The 15,545-nt window shown below is 37.1% G+C and overlaps 1 protein-coding gene across 12 annotated transcripts in view; it reads left to right on the top strand.

Annotated features, from left to right (window-relative positions):
* The window catches only part of HDAC9 (histone deacetylase 9), a 392,579-nt gene that overhangs the window by 357,163 nt on the left and 19,871 nt on the right, over positions 1–15,545 (top strand). For all 12 annotated transcript variants that reach the window (XM_017823859.1, XM_017823867.1, XM_017823868.1 and 9 more), the window contains 2 exons: positions 6,152–6,285; positions 15,391–15,475. In XM_017823859.1, the coding sequence (XP_017679348.1) occupies positions 6,152–6,285; positions 15,391–15,475 (219 nt within the window). The remainder of the gene's footprint in view (positions 1–6,151; positions 6,286–15,390; positions 15,476–15,545) is intronic.

A 15,545-nucleotide genomic window follows, 5' to 3' on the forward strand; every position in this document is an offset into this window, starting at 1 on the left:
CTTTTTCCGGAGAGATCTGAATCCGAGATTCTGAAATGCCACTTTGTTATTTGAAATTCTACAGTTTGTCTCTTGGCTTCTGTTTTCTGATGCAGAATGGCTATATGTTCTTGAAAAAAACAGTGAAGAACTCTGTTGTACGGATCATCTTGCATCCTGGCTGGCTTTACTTAGTAGAGGATTTACTAAATAGAAAGCAAAATAAAAAAAAAGGACAGGGTTAGCAGGACAGTGGAGAAATTATTACTTAAGCCAGCTGTGACATTGGGTAGAGATGAAGAGAATGTGAGGAAACAGAAAAAAAAGGAAGAGACAGAGAAAAGAGGTAGTAAGAATAGCGCTAAAATCATCCAGCCATTTTGGGAATATCTGAAGGTTCCTCCTTTGACTCTGGCAGCTGAAATCTGTGGTTGAATATTTTCCCTCTGAATCCACATGACAGCACTGTAACAGCCCTAAAAACTTCATCATTATTTTGTACATTACTATGACCTTTCCTTGGAGAATGCACAATCCCTAGTGCCTGATAATGCAGGTTAAAAAAGAAATCACTTCCTTTTATTTTTAGCATGAATTAATTTGGAGAAAAGTTTGGAGGAGTCTTCTTCCTCCATGTATTTTCTCTGAGGAACATTTTGTCCAGTGGTCAGTGCTGCCATTATGTGGTGAAGGTGTACAAATTCCTCCTTCCTGAAGGACTAAGCAAATGCAGCAAACTATATGACACACTTGGATACGTCCATATCTCAAAAGAGTTGAAGATACATAAACCATCTTATTGAGCATTGTCAAGGTGGCCTTTTACTGTAGTGAGTCAGGTTTGCATTTTTTGGCTTTCAAAGAGGTATACTATGTATCCTTGAATACGTACTTAATAGAGATTTAATAAGTTATGTTCAGTGTAGCAGCTAAAGAGCAGCTAATTATGAAAAGCATAGTGCTGTAGACCTAGCAAGCATGCAATAAAAACATCTATTACATAAATTGTTAATCCATAAAAAATGTGTTCCTGAGACCATTGGTATTTATTTAACATACAATTACTGTCTAATTTAATCTAAATTAAATGCCTGCTTGAGATGTAATTTGAAGTGTTTCTGAGCTTCCTTCTCCGGTATTAAAAGCAAGAAATCAGCAGCTAATGCCTGGAGGCCAAACGTACCATTTAAATTCAGGTACCTCAACACTAACATTTGTAATTTCAGCCATTTGGAAAATGTTTTTCATAAGAATGTATTTGGCATTAAAATCTCCCTTTCCCCCTCACTCAAGGCCACGTCCAGACAACTGAGTCAAACCTCTGATTTAATCCAAATGAAGTTTTGACTGAATAAAAGGTCCTGAATTAAGAGTTGAGGATAAAATGTGTTCTCTTATCATAGAACACAAGCTTTGCAAAAAGTCCCAGCTCCTGCTAGTGCTGGAAGGGTCATTTGACTCCTGTATGGACATATTTATTTAGGACACGTACCCTAGTGAGTCAGGAAGTTATGTAAAAACTGACCCAGTTAATTTTAGATGCTATTGTTGGAAGAATATCAATGAAAATTAATCAAATAGTCACGAAGGAACCACAGGGAAGGAGCACAGAACACTGGTGGGTAGAATTTTGGCAGAGATCATTGCAACAGTTTTAATGAGAGGAAAACACATTCTCAAGTAAATTAGCGAGTAATGACATGATTAAATGGTAAATAATAGTTAAATACATACTTGGAGGTCCAGGACAGAGACTGTGGAGTTTTTGTGTTTTGCATGTATTCCTCTCCAGGCTGCTCCAAGTATCCAGAGGAGCTCACCAGAACTGCCTGTAATTTAGGGTTGGGTTGTAGCTTTTAAGATACTGAAGCCAAAAGAGCTGTTGGGGCCCTGCTCTTGAGGCTGAGAAAGCTGAGGCTTTCTCCACAGCTCTAAAGCTTCGCCAACCTTTCGATTGTTGATGTGTCCTCGTTCCTTCACCAGCCGCCTCCAATGAGCAAGGGCCAGCACCACGGCTTTGTTCAGCCTGCCATCACCCAAAGAATGACTGTGCAGGAGACATCTGCTCTCCTTATGCACAGTGGTGGAGAGGGAAGGAGTCTCTTTTCTGCTGAGGCAGGTTTAGTCCCCACTAACTGGGTGTTTGCACATTTGCTGGCGAGCAAATTGAGTTGCATATATGACTGTTTATGCAAACACGGAGTGCTGTGGTGCTGGCTGGGAGTGCACCCCATCCATATGGTTCCTTTCCCTGGCTGCTGAGGAAAGGATGTGAAAAGAATAACATTCACAAGTTGTCTTCATTCTCAAATGTTTCTTTTACAAAATGGGAGGCTGTACATACAAACTCTGACCTGTTAGCTTCACTTCATCTAGCCGTAACACAACACATGGTTGTGTAATGAGTCTGTTGGAGGGGAACTGACCCAGATAAGAGGTGTTTTACCTGCCTTCTGTTTCCCCCTTTCCATTTCAGGTACCTCAAAAACAACAAAAGAAAACTGAAATAACTCTGTATTATCTTTTTATAGGGTTAAACATCTTTTCTTGGTTTTCAGTAAGAACAGGTAGAGTACAGTTGCTCCAGTGACTTTGGTCAAATGAGGCAGAAGCCTCACCCTTGCCATTCCTTGCTGCTTGGCAGAACTACAAAAAGTGTGTGGGGACCTTGTCTGTTGTAAACAACAAAAAACTCCAGAGTCCTTACTGGGGCATCAGTCCACTAAAAGACAAATGACTTGCTTAGATGGTAATTCAAGTGATTATCACACTGTGTCCTTCAATAACAGCCTGACATCTTGCTCAGTAGTATAATACAATATTAATTTTCTCTCTTCTTGCCTTTCTGCAATAGAATATTTTCTTACATAAGTCTGAATATTGTATCTCCTCCAATAATAGCACTGGAAGAGGAGAAAGGGTATAATTAAAAATTGCATGTTACTGTTGTTTTGAAAGTTTATATTTTTACTTTGAGGGGAAGTAACAGGTCATATACTGTTATTTATGTCTCTAGTGCATAACATATTTAAAATGGTTACAGTTTTAATCTAGTCTTTGCTTGAATGTACAGTTGTGCACCCACGGGTTTTTTGTCCAAAAAATATAAAACAGTTGGTGAGTGGGAATTTCAGAATTACTTAGTAGTGTTTTAATGTTGTTTCTTGTGGAAATCAAAGTTTAATCATAATATTTAATAGGATCATGGCAAATGAATGTTAAGTGCTTTTGCAAAGTAATACCCTGAGTATCTAAATATGTGATCTGTGAAGGAAACAGGTACTTTTAAATTACAGAAATTATGAAAATAATAGTTGGCATAAAACCATTCTCACAATTTCCTGTCACACTGCATGAACCTAATTTTAAAAAATGCTGCTACTTCTCTGAAGTACAAAGTCACTGAGCACATTTACAAGAAGATTTCAGCAGACACAGTAGAAGTGCCAAGAACTGCCGCTGATTTCTAGAAATTCGTGAGAGTTGAAAGATCCAGGACTCAAAATGCTTATCTGACTCCTTTCTCACCTTAGAGTTGGCCAGTGCTTGATCTCTTTACATCAGGGGAGATAATGGATTCCTTTAATGGTGCTTGTTACTATTTTCTTCTTGTTTTCCTTAATTATTTGGCATGAACTACAGCCCATCTTAAAACTATTATTTGACTGAGATTCCTTTCTTTCCATTTTCTTACTTCTGCACTCCAGGGGATTTCCTTGAGAAACTTATTATCTTTCCTAGGTTGCTGCAGTGACACGAGATCCAAGTTTCTTTATTAAGAATTTCCATAACTCATTCAGTCAACCTGCAATGTTGGTACTGTTGGCTAAAGTTATTTCCTCACTTTCTAGCAAGTCACCTTTACTTTCTCAGGGTAAATACACTGAAGAAAGGCCCCATCATCTTAATTTGGCTTGGAAACACTTTTTCTTGTTACCGTGATCTGCTTTAGGAAAGATGCTTTCTGTATGGCTCATTGCATCCTGATTCAGTCAGGGATGATTACTATAGCATTAATACTAGGAAAAACATTAGGAAACCAAGTAGACAAAGTAATATTGTAACAATGTCTATGTGTTATGCTATGTGTGGTTGTCTAAAAGGAGAAAAAGGCATAGCAAGAGTCTTTACATTTATTGCCACATATACCTCAGAAGATTACAATGTGGTGGTAGCAATATTTGCCGTCATAAAAAATTTTCAAAATGTGCAGAGGAAACGTGATAGAGCTTTCCCTTCATAGAATCTGTATAACACAAAGGATAATGTTGTCTTAAAAGTGGTGTTGGATTCCTCACAGACCCAAAGAGTGAGTTACAGATGTGGGGAGCCTGTGCCTGTTCATTCTTCTTCATTTCCTTTAAATGCTGTATCTACGACTTACTTTGCAATCTTGGCACTCTCTTCTTATGAACCCACAGATCTCATGTGTAACATGCAGACAGAAATAAATCCTATAGGTAAAAGAAACTAGAAGTTGGCTAAAGATCAAAGGTTATCCTCATTCCACTCCTTCCTTCACTTTTATTATCCTGTCTAAATTTGGGTTTTTGTAGAGAGGATTGTGTGGGGGTTTTTTTGGTTTTGGTGGTTGTTTTTTTTTTTTNTGAGTTTAAATGAGAGTTTAAGGTTTTATTTGTTTTTCAACCCTTTATGTAATTTAAACCACAGTGTAGTTACTTTGCTAGAATCAAGACTTGCAGTACTTATAGGGTATAGAAGATTGTGCAGTGGCTCAAGGAAACAATATTTCACCTCCAGTGTTCTGTGATCATCTATAGATGAAGTGGCAAGTAGAGGAGGTTTTGTTGGTTTGGGTTTTTTTGTCTGCACAGATAATCCAAATCTGGTATCACTAAAGTCCCTGTTCTAAAAACAGTTGGACGTATGCTTAACAAAGTCCTAAAATGTAAACTAAATTAAACATGAGATTGCTTGTTTGCCAGATCAAGCCTTAAATCTGTGTGTTGGAAAATTTGCTGGAAAATATACTTGTAATTTTTAAAGTTTTTAATTTTCAATGGCCTTCTTCATTGGAATGTAGTAAAAAGATGTGGGTTTTCCTGTCTTTATAGAAGCCCAGGCTTTAGCAGGTACCTTCTAAGTGCTTTATATAAGGGTATGAAATGCACTGGAATGAGTAGGGATGACCATCAGTAGAGCAACTAGTACAGACTAAGTGGAAAAGTTAGACTGAAACCATCACAAAGATGTGATGTTTATTTAACGTCAATAGCTTCAAAGCTTTATTTATCATTACTTGCTTAAAAGAGATTAAGCAAAAACAATAGCTGTCCTAGGAAACTACCACAAAAATTCTTTCAAAAATCTTCACTCCAAATCGACATATTTCATGCAATTTTTCTTGTCATTAAAAATGTAATAAATTAATTTTACTTGAATCACAGATGAAGACTTTGTGGTAGTGTTTGTGTAGTTACAGATCACCACAGAAAATGAAGTACTATCATTTTTGGCTATGGTGCAGAGTTTCTTAGAACACTGTTGGTCAGGAATGAGGAATACTGGTAGAGATAGCTACAAAGTTCTGGACAGTTTCAACTTACACCAAAACCTCGAATCAAAATAAGTGATCTAGTTGTTAGTGCTGCTTCCAAAAACACTTCAAGATGGAGCTAAGAGGTAACATATGTTTCCGCTATCTTTCAGTCCATGGTTTTATATTCTGAAACCCCAAATACAAAGGAAGAAGCAATTTGTAAATAAAAAAAAATATTTCATCATCTCATTTAAAAAAAACCCAATTATTTTTAATTATAGCACTATAGTTGAACTACAAATATAATTTGTCCTATCGATGATAAGTGACCAGAGTTATATCAGATCTCTCTAATGACATAGGTATATGTCACACATATACAAATAGCAAGAGAATCCAGGGTGATAACGGTTAACGAAGGTAAGAAGAGAGACAACCACATGTTTCAACTAATCTCCAGCAATGAGGGATCAGCATGAGTGACATTATCTCACATCTGCCTCCAAGCCATCTGGTGTGGGCCATGGTCAGAAACAGGATACTGGACTAAGTAAATCCTATGCTCCCTGTACAGTATTTGAGAGCCTTCTGCGTTCTCGTGCACCAGATGTGAAATATGCCTGTAATATCTATTCTGCTTTAATTATTTGCACTACTGTATTTGAATACTAGGTTTTGGTCACCTAACCAAGCAATTGCTGAAGTTAGCGGATGGCCGTGTTGTGCTGGCACTGGAGGGAGGACATGACCTTACTGCCATCTGTGATGCATCTGAAGCCTGTATAAACGCCCTTTTAGGAAATGAGGTAAAACATAAATCATACTAGGTGGAGAGAATGATCCAAGTTTGCTGAAGCTGCTATCTTTGATATTGTTTTAGTAACAATGGTGTCAGTCTTTTTTTCATTTGGCATAAAAACCATGGAATTTGAACATGTCTTAGAAATGAGCAGACCTCAAATGAGCTGGTTTGGATAAATACCTCTAAATTGGATTTTTATACAAATCCTTTAGTATATGCCTAAATTATTCCCAGTTCTGAGTAATATTTGATACCTCCAAATTGCTTTTAGTGATGTGCTGAATACAAGACTTGACATCATTGTTAGTCATTGGCGTGCATATTATCTATTAGGAATGGACCTTTAAGCCATCTATTGTGGAAAAAAAAAGTCTTTTGCAAAGTATCTGGTAGTCTTAGGAACTGGATATTGGAAAGGCACATTTTTTTCAGTATTTTGACACCTAACTTTTGAAACATTAATAAAAATGTGTTGAAGATTAAAAAAAAAAATTAACTTAAAAGTGAAGATCCAAGTTGATCTGTCTGTAGTTTAAATGAAGTTTTCAAGATTTTTCAAGCACTGTATATATTATTTAACAACTTTTGAGAGGAGACTATAAGACTAAGTAAATATGAGTATGTGCCATTTATGTACACAAATGCAAGATAAGCATTCATATTAGTGAATTTTTTTCTGCTTTCCACAAGAAAATAGCTTTTCTCCTATAGATATACTGAGAAGGAAAACAAACTTGCTGAAGGTGCAGCCAAAATAATTTATGAAGAAACAAAAGCCTTTACCATAAATTGTGAATTTTGCAAGATCTTGTTATAAAGTACAGTGTGTTACCTTTTTTTCCCCTTTGGGGAAGTGTTAATAGCTATATAATCCATCCAATCAAATGTATTGTTGCCAAATTGCAAGCTAGTCTGCCAGTTCCCTTCCAGTTCAAGGCTTCATACCTATGTGAATAAGGTGAACTAACATGTCTTCTAATGGATGTTGATTAGAAAGATTTTCTTAGTGTTCTTCTCAACCTTTGCTTTTCATCTTTATGACACATCAAGAACAATATTTTAATGCTTATTATTTTTTACATTATACATACAATGACTAAAGTGTTAGCTTTTTCAAAGATAGATTCAGAAATGTAAACACCGAAAAAAAAAAAGGAGAAAAAAAGCTTTTGTTGGGTTTTATCTACTGTCACCTTTGACAAGCTCCACAAGGAAAGTTTTCCAGTGTGGTGCTATGTGCTACTGAAAAAGCTGCTCAGCTGAAATATGGATTATGCAACCCAGCTTGAGGCATTTGACAGTCTTAGTTAATGCAGGATTGCCTTCCTGATTAGCTGCCATTCCAGAGCACTCTTATTGATATTTCTGTTTTCATCTTCCCTAGGAGAGTAACTTATGACATCAGTGGCTTTTCATAGCCCTTCTAAACTCATTCCTTGAAATTTGCACCCTTTTGGGACTAATGCAAATGGTACGATGCTGATGATGTGATGTGTCCTCCTATGTGTAGGCGCCTGGGTCCCTCTATCCAGTTATGACCATTTGGTGGTGCTACCCATTTATGAAAACTGCCTTATTTTGTTTTAACACTATATCACACCCAACTATTTCTGCTGTCACAGAAATTATCCAAGAAAAAATACTGATTGTGAGGAAAAGGAATTGGATAAGTGTACTGGAATAAAGATTTTCTTCCGTTTTAGAGTAATTAGAGACCAGGAAATTAGATAAATTGTGAGTCTATCTGTTTGCAAAATAAAACAAAGTAAATTTTGAGAGAGACAAAAATTCACTAACTGAGAATGAAGACAGAAATAACCATGCAGCCATTTTTAATTCACTTGTAAAAGAACATGTTCCTTAATAACTCGAGACATCTCATGGAATAAGCATTATTCTGATGTGCTCTTACAGCATTTTCTTCTGGGACATGCATCAAATGGTCTGGTGCAGCATAATTTCAAAGACACAATATGCTGTGGCTGCTAAGAAGAGAAAAGTACTCCAGAGAGGATGTTGTTACCAAGACCACCATAAGAAACTGTCATTGGCTTAAAAGAATAAGTAAAGGTGTTGCCGAGGAGCAGACATTAATGAGGAAGTCTGATACCTAGTTAGCAATTAGAAATCAGCACATCTGTTGACATCTATAGATTTATGGCAATATACACCACATGGCCCACAGCATATACATTGCTTGATTTCAGCATACTGTTCATGAACTTGCACAGCAAATTCCAAGCATGTTCTGCCCAGGACAGAAAAAACCTTTTTTTCTTTAAACAAAAAATTACTGTAATTTGTGGATGCATTCTTCCCTGAATGCAATTCTTTACAGGTGATTAATAGGATAATTAGAACTTATTATCTGCCTTTCATTTTTACAAACAGTGGTATGTAGTGCAACCCTAGTTTAAAAACATTGGCAAGATGAACTTCAGTTCTAAACACTACACATATAATTGAACTCAAATTAGAAAGGTTGGGAAAGGCCTTTGTGAGGTACCCTGCAGTTTGTCAGATGTATTTATTCATGTGTGTAGGATTAGAATTCATAAACATTTTGCAGAGCTTTTTGAAAACTTTTTCTTTTGTTTTGTTGGTTTTGGCCAGGACTTGTCAATACAAAAATCCACTGTGTCATATGTTCTATTACCAGTAGAATAACAATTTTTTAAAAAACGGTAAAGCAAGCCACAACTTCCAAATTTCATGGAGCACTGGTCTGATATATAGAGGTAATATCAAATTTGCAAGTGCAAAATGCTTTCTTAATTTCTCTCTGAGCACCAAGAAGGAAAACAGTTTGAAATCCAAAATACATAAATTTTGTTCTTATTTATATATGGCTTATAGCTTAGTGATTTTTTTAGCAAGACAACTTTTCAATCTTCTCTTAAAAAAATGTGAGTGAAGACACTATGAAAAGAATGCCCTATCAAATTAATCTTCTTTAAATAATTGGAGCATGAAAAGACTGGTAGAATTAATGTAGAACTTAGAAGAGATCCACACCCTTTCCAATCAGCAGCTGGAAAGCAGGCAAGACACCCAATAGTATCTGAAATGGCTATATCTGGTTTGGTTGTGTGATTCCCTCCCTAAATAATGAGCAAATTAAAAAGGAAATTATAGAATTAAAGTTAAGGATAAATTTTATAAAGATAAATTATTAATTATAATGCTTACATATAAAATTACTTTTAAAATATTTTGATATCTTAGGTTTTTCTCTCCATGCTTCTGTCTACAAGCAGAAAATTTCCATGTCACTTCAAGAAAAATCCATTTGACCATTTGCAGAGCTAATTAGGAGCACTGTAGGTTATCTCCTTGGAAGGAAATCTTCCTAAGAGGTGAGAAGAGATTAAGCAGTTGGATTCCCTTGAAATCCAAAATGTAAACATGGAAAACCTTCTGGAAGGTGAAAAGGCAAGATGAGCATCAGTTGCCTTAAAATAGTCCTGAATTTTCTCAACATGATTTGCGAACTTGTCCATTAAAAGAGCATCTGTCAAAACAAAGGAAAAGATAGTTTCAGGTAATTGCAAAAAAGACATTGCTTTTAAACATAAGCATTTCTGAGATTATGATATATATGCTTAAAATTAATTATTCCATTTATGTACAGTTTTTCAGAGATTGGTTATATAGTTTTAAATACTCATTTTAAAGTGTATATAGATATACAGATCACTACAAATAAGAAAACCATTAAATTTTAAGATTTGTATTTTATTCCAAGAGGTTTGTGAAAATTGGCTTGAATATTGAGATTTTCCCCCAAAATCTTTGTCACAGAGTGTGGAAGTTCCACACTATTTTGTTGATCCTAGCTTTGGTGCTATAAGACCTCTGCTATGACTTTTGGTGCAAGGTGGTGGTGAGTGAGGCTTCTCTAGACATACAAGTGTAGGTTCTGCTTTCTTTCCTCCACATTACTTTTGAAGAGTCATTATTTGGATCTAAAAAGTCCTTGGGCTTAAGTTTTCCTTGAGATCAGTATGCTAAACCCTGCATCTTATTTCCAACATAACTGCATTCAGGTAGGGGCTTTTCTGCAGCCAGAAAGACTAAGGAAGGATTTCTTCAAACACAAAACTCTTTGTGTCAAAAACTACGGATTTAGCTCTTCCTTCATCCCATCCCTTTTCAAGCAGCCAGGTGTGATATTTCCGTGGGACACAGAAGTCAGTCTAGCATCATGGTCCCTCTGGTCTGTCTCTAGGTTTGGGCAGTGTCTCTTAGCTCTCTGTCGTACAGCAGTTTGCTGTGGTCTGTAACAAGTGATAATTAGTCACAGGCGGGGTCATGCTCTTCTTTGCACGGAGGAAGCAGAGAAGTGCAGTCCACAGTGTGCTTTGCCCAGCGGGACCCTGCAACAAAGGCACAGAGAGGATGCATGTCTGTTCTCATTGACTGTGGCGGCCAACGCTGAATTTGGCCCTAAGTGTGAAAACATTTCTAAGTGACTAAATTTAACATCTTCTAGTAAATATTCTTCTGGCTTGAATTTCAGTCTGAAGCAGAATTTGACAAAACATTGTGATTGGTTGGCTCCCAAGCATGCTTGAAAACTTACACCGGACAATTTTCTTGCAGAGTGTGAAGTATGTGCTTCTTTCTTGCAATCTGTTGAGCTGGCATTTAGGAGGGGATGGTAATTTAAGTGGAAAGCTCGTACTCTGCAGCTTTCCTGCTGATGATGAAAAGTTGGCGTTTTCTTCTTTGTGGAATTCAGTGTGAATCTGGGGCTGCTTGCCAGCTAGGCAGCGAGCTCTGCCAAGAGGTCCTGGACTTCATTAAAAGGGGTTATTTACCAGAACAGGTAAGCATTCCTCTCTTCAAAATGGAAATATTCACGGAAGTGAATATGATCTGAGATCAATTTTAAATTGCATGGTAAACTTTCTCACAATCTCACATCCTCATTGTTAATCTGAGTCTAATAGTAGAAAATAATTAAAGCTGAGTCTGAGGCAACTGTCAACTGCTGCTGGCATAAACCCAGAGTATAGAAAGAGAGATTTTGATGGGATAGGAAACTGGAGGAATGTATGTGCCAGAGGTCAGCATGGTGACATCGAAGTTCCCGAGGTGGTCAGTGCTAGTCAGTGAGTGGTTTGGCTGAGGAAACAGAATATTCTAATTCCAAAGTTACATAATGCCAAGGCATCACTTGTTTTTCAGGGACTGATAGGTACTAATGACCCGTTGTATTTTTGAACTTACTCCCTGCTGAAACGTGTTTTGTTTATATACTGCGTTGTAACAGTGGATCACAAAACTACACCTGAAATGTTTTATGTGTAATCAGAGAGTGCAGTAACTTTGAGAAGATTGCTTATACAAGAACACATAATATGGAGGACCTGTGAGATCTTCTAAATTAGTCCTCTGCAATCATAGCCAACTTTAAGAGCAACAAAGCTCAGTCTTTGTGCTGATATGCTGATATGCTTTTTACACAATGTAACCAGAAGAGGGTGGTTGTAGTGCTTCCCCCTGCAGCCCTGGCATCCCTGAGGAGCCTGTCTGCCTTCTCCCCTTTCTCTGCTTCTGGCAGGACTCTCCATGCTTCTTACCTTATGCTTGCACTTGCCTCATTTGTCAGTAATCTGTAGCTCCAACAATCTTCACTGAAGCTAATCTTGGTGCTTTAAAACATGACAGTGCTAAGGACCGTGTGGATATCGCTAGAACTTTCAGCTCAGTACAGACTGCTATAGTTTCAAATTCTCTCTGCGTTCCCCAGGATCAATTCAGATCCCTTTCTGGGCACATAAAATTTCCATCATTAATTCCTTCTTCAAACATTTGTTGATATGCCTCTGGTAGATTTAGGCAGCCCAAGTGATTTTTGCCCATTTACATTGTTTTTCCTCTTTTGAAAATGATTAGTGGGCACGGTTTCTACTTTCATCTGCTACTTTGGGCACAAAAGCCCAATTCAGCCACGTATAAGCTTTGGAAATGTGACCCTTTGTGACTGGTCTAAACTGCCTGTACAGTGGTTTGGTTATTTCTGCAGACTTGAGCTGTTCTTCTCTGAAAGATTTCTTTCCTGATGATGTATTTCCAGTGCTCTTTTCAGCTTTCTTCCTGTTAGCCTCCAGATTTAATACACTTCATGGTCTGAATGCCAGTAAGAGTAGGAGGGAAGGTGATGCTGCCATATATGCCAGGTGTAGAGTGATTTCTTTTGTTCAGTGTTGGGTCTAACTGCTGATATTTTCCAGGGACACCTCTACGTCTGTACAGTTGTATCCAACCAGTGGATAACTGCCAACAGAAATCATTCTTTTGAATGCAGACAGTCTCATTTCAAAGTGTATAGAAATAGCTGCCATAACCCACTGTCTTTATTTCTGCAGTGTTTTTGTAATGGTACTGCATTTTGGGCTGAGCAGGGTATATGATGTAATGAACTTTCTTGTGGAGCCTGATAAAGTTGCCCTGATATGAAAGAGGGTCTTAGGTCTGTCGGGCTATCCTTAAGGGTGAGGAGACAGAATAGCTCAGGAATCTGCTTCGGCCAAGCTTGATATACAAAATGAAATTTTTGTGGAAAAAAGAGTTGAGGAAATGATCAAACACAACCATTATACTCGCATCACCTACAAATCTGTTAGTAGAGCTAACAGATGGAGTAATGTTTGGGAGAAGTGTTGAATATTTTACTCTTTCTTTAAGGATTCATCAGCTTATGCTGATTTCTAAAAACACACCTGCCATTTCTAAATACTCACCTGATATGTCTAGATATTCAAGTGCAGCCTACTTGTTAAAAAAATTATTTCTATACTGATAAATAAAGAGATGAGTTTTATAGATTAAGAAATATCAAACCTTTTTTTTTTATTTTGGGTCCTGCAAAAATCCTGCTCTAAAGAGGGCAACAAAATATCCACCCTTTACCAGAAAATCTCCTCTAACTGTCTCTGCATCAGTTGTTCCCAGCTTAATACTTAGTACAAAAGGTCTGCATAAAGAATCTCAAGGTATTGAAAGGGAAAAGCAAGATACAGCTCTCACATATTGTAGTCTGGCAATTCCATAACTTTTACTATTATTCCTACTGCTATAGCTTGGAGCTATTTTGTTCTGTTTCAGGGAAGTGAATTGGTCATCAAAGCCTTAGGAATTAGGAAATTGTCAAACCAGAACCTTAAACTACTCTTTGCTTCCCCTTATGTGTTCCTGTACCCAACACAACCAAACAAACCTTCAGTTTTGTACTCTTCCTGGACAAATGATAGATTACTTTGAACAGAAAATGACTAGTGAAAAAGCAAATACTATTTATCAAGGTATAGATCATTGGTTTAAAATCTATAAAGCTTGATCTGTTGGTGGGCATTTTTGCAGATACAGAGTTTCCCCACAGGCACTTGCAAGAGTTACCAAATAGAGTAACCTATGAAGATCATAAAGTAAATGTGGTTCAAGAATTGCAAATGTATCTGTAAATATTATTTGTATTGTAATTGCTGTCTTTGTTCTAATCCGTGATGCATATTAGATAGCAACAATCTTCCTTTGCACGTTGGCCTCTTTGGTAACAAAGTAGAGCTGGGACCCAGTCAGGTCTAACCAGCACTTCTCTGCACACTTGTTCACTGTGCAGAATGGAATAATTTCTGCTATTTGAAAACAAAACATAGTGCTATTGTTTCTAACCATAAGAAAATCTTCCAGCTGCAATGCCATATGGGCTTCTAAGGCAATAATGACATGAACAGTCCTGTTCATTTTAGTTACCAAGACTCCAAAAGACTGGTGATATTTGCAATGTCTTTATTGCTGACAGGCATTCACTGCTGATTGTAACAGCAGGGTCCCAGAAGTTCTGGGATTTGTAGCTGAGCTTGCTTAAAATAGCACCACTAAGGGAGTATCCACACTACAGTTACTTTCCACTTTATTTGCTTGGATCAAAGTTGATGTTATCTTGTTGGTGAGTAGCAATGCAGCAGTAGCAACCTGAAGGACAATATATGATGGCTACTGAACTATTAACTTCACAGAGGAAGCTCCTTGGGTGGGCTTCACTTGACCTAGTTTAAAATAGACCCAGGCATGCTTAAGAAAGGAGTTTTGTCTGCAGTACAGATGTCTCCTGTCAACGGTGGTTGAACTTTCTTAGCTTTAGAGAGGAGAGATTGGTATTGATAATGCTCTTTTTGGTCCACCTTGACACAGTTGCTACTCCTCAGGAAGCACGCCTGCACACTCAGCCATGGCAGCCTATGTGGGGAAGCAGAAAAAGTGGCTGGATTCTAAGCATAGTTCAAGGAAAATATAGTTATTAGAGTGAAAGAAGAAACATTTAGCCTAAACAATTTTTTAACCTTTTTCTAGGAGAAAATGTGTGGAAGGTGGATTAAAAAAATCTCACGTGAGTGAATTTCAAAATACAGTTTGCTTGGTATATCTATCCATTTCAGGACAGAAATAACTGTGCGGTAGCTGAACACTTTGTGCTAATGCAGCCCTACTCAAAGAATATAGAATTAAAACTGGCTAATTAAAATGCAGCTGATTCTATAAAAAATTTGCTTAGAGAACTCTTACTGTTGATCTGCATAACCCTTTTTTATCTACTGCTTTATTTGAAATTAATGTAAAGTTAGTAAAAACAGCTGTGTTTTATGGTTTTCCCCTATAAACCTTAAAATGTGTAAGATGGTTAGATGTAATAACACCAGAAAAATAAAGATAATAGAGTGCACACTTTGGTTCCAGTGCGGCTTCAGCAAGGTTTTGTTTGGAGTGCCCAGCTGCGTATACAGACACAGTGGAATTTGGTTTGTGAGGAACCTACAAAAATTACACAAATAACTAGCATTTTTTTAATGAATAATACACAGACATGCACCTGCTTCAGAGACTCCATAGATTAGTCTTGCAGCCAATAGAAAAGCCCCTTGGAATTCAATTACATGGCTGGAAAACAGAAAACAAAATCATGGCTATACATTTAGAACTGATATCAGCAAAATGTTAACCAGTTCTTGGGCTGAGTTTTTCTTAGGATTAGGTTGTTTCAGTTTGTTTTATGTCTCTGTGGCTTATTGAATATTTATATTATTCTATTCTATTCTTTCAGCTGGAGCCTCTCCCGGAAGATGTTGTTCACCAAATCCCCAATATGAATGCAATAGCTTCTTTAAAAAAGACCACTGAAATTCAAAGTATGTTTCTCAGTTTGAGTTGGTGGGTTAGTGGGTTTGGATTAATTTTTTATTATTAATTAATGTCATA

This window comes from Lepidothrix coronata, unplaced genomic scaffold (genome assembly GCF_001604755.1).
Source record: "Lepidothrix coronata isolate B3197 unplaced genomic scaffold, Lepidothrix_coronata-1.0 Scaffold106, whole genome shotgun sequence".
NCBI lineage: Eukaryota > Metazoa > Chordata > Aves > Passeriformes > Pipridae > Lepidothrix > Lepidothrix coronata.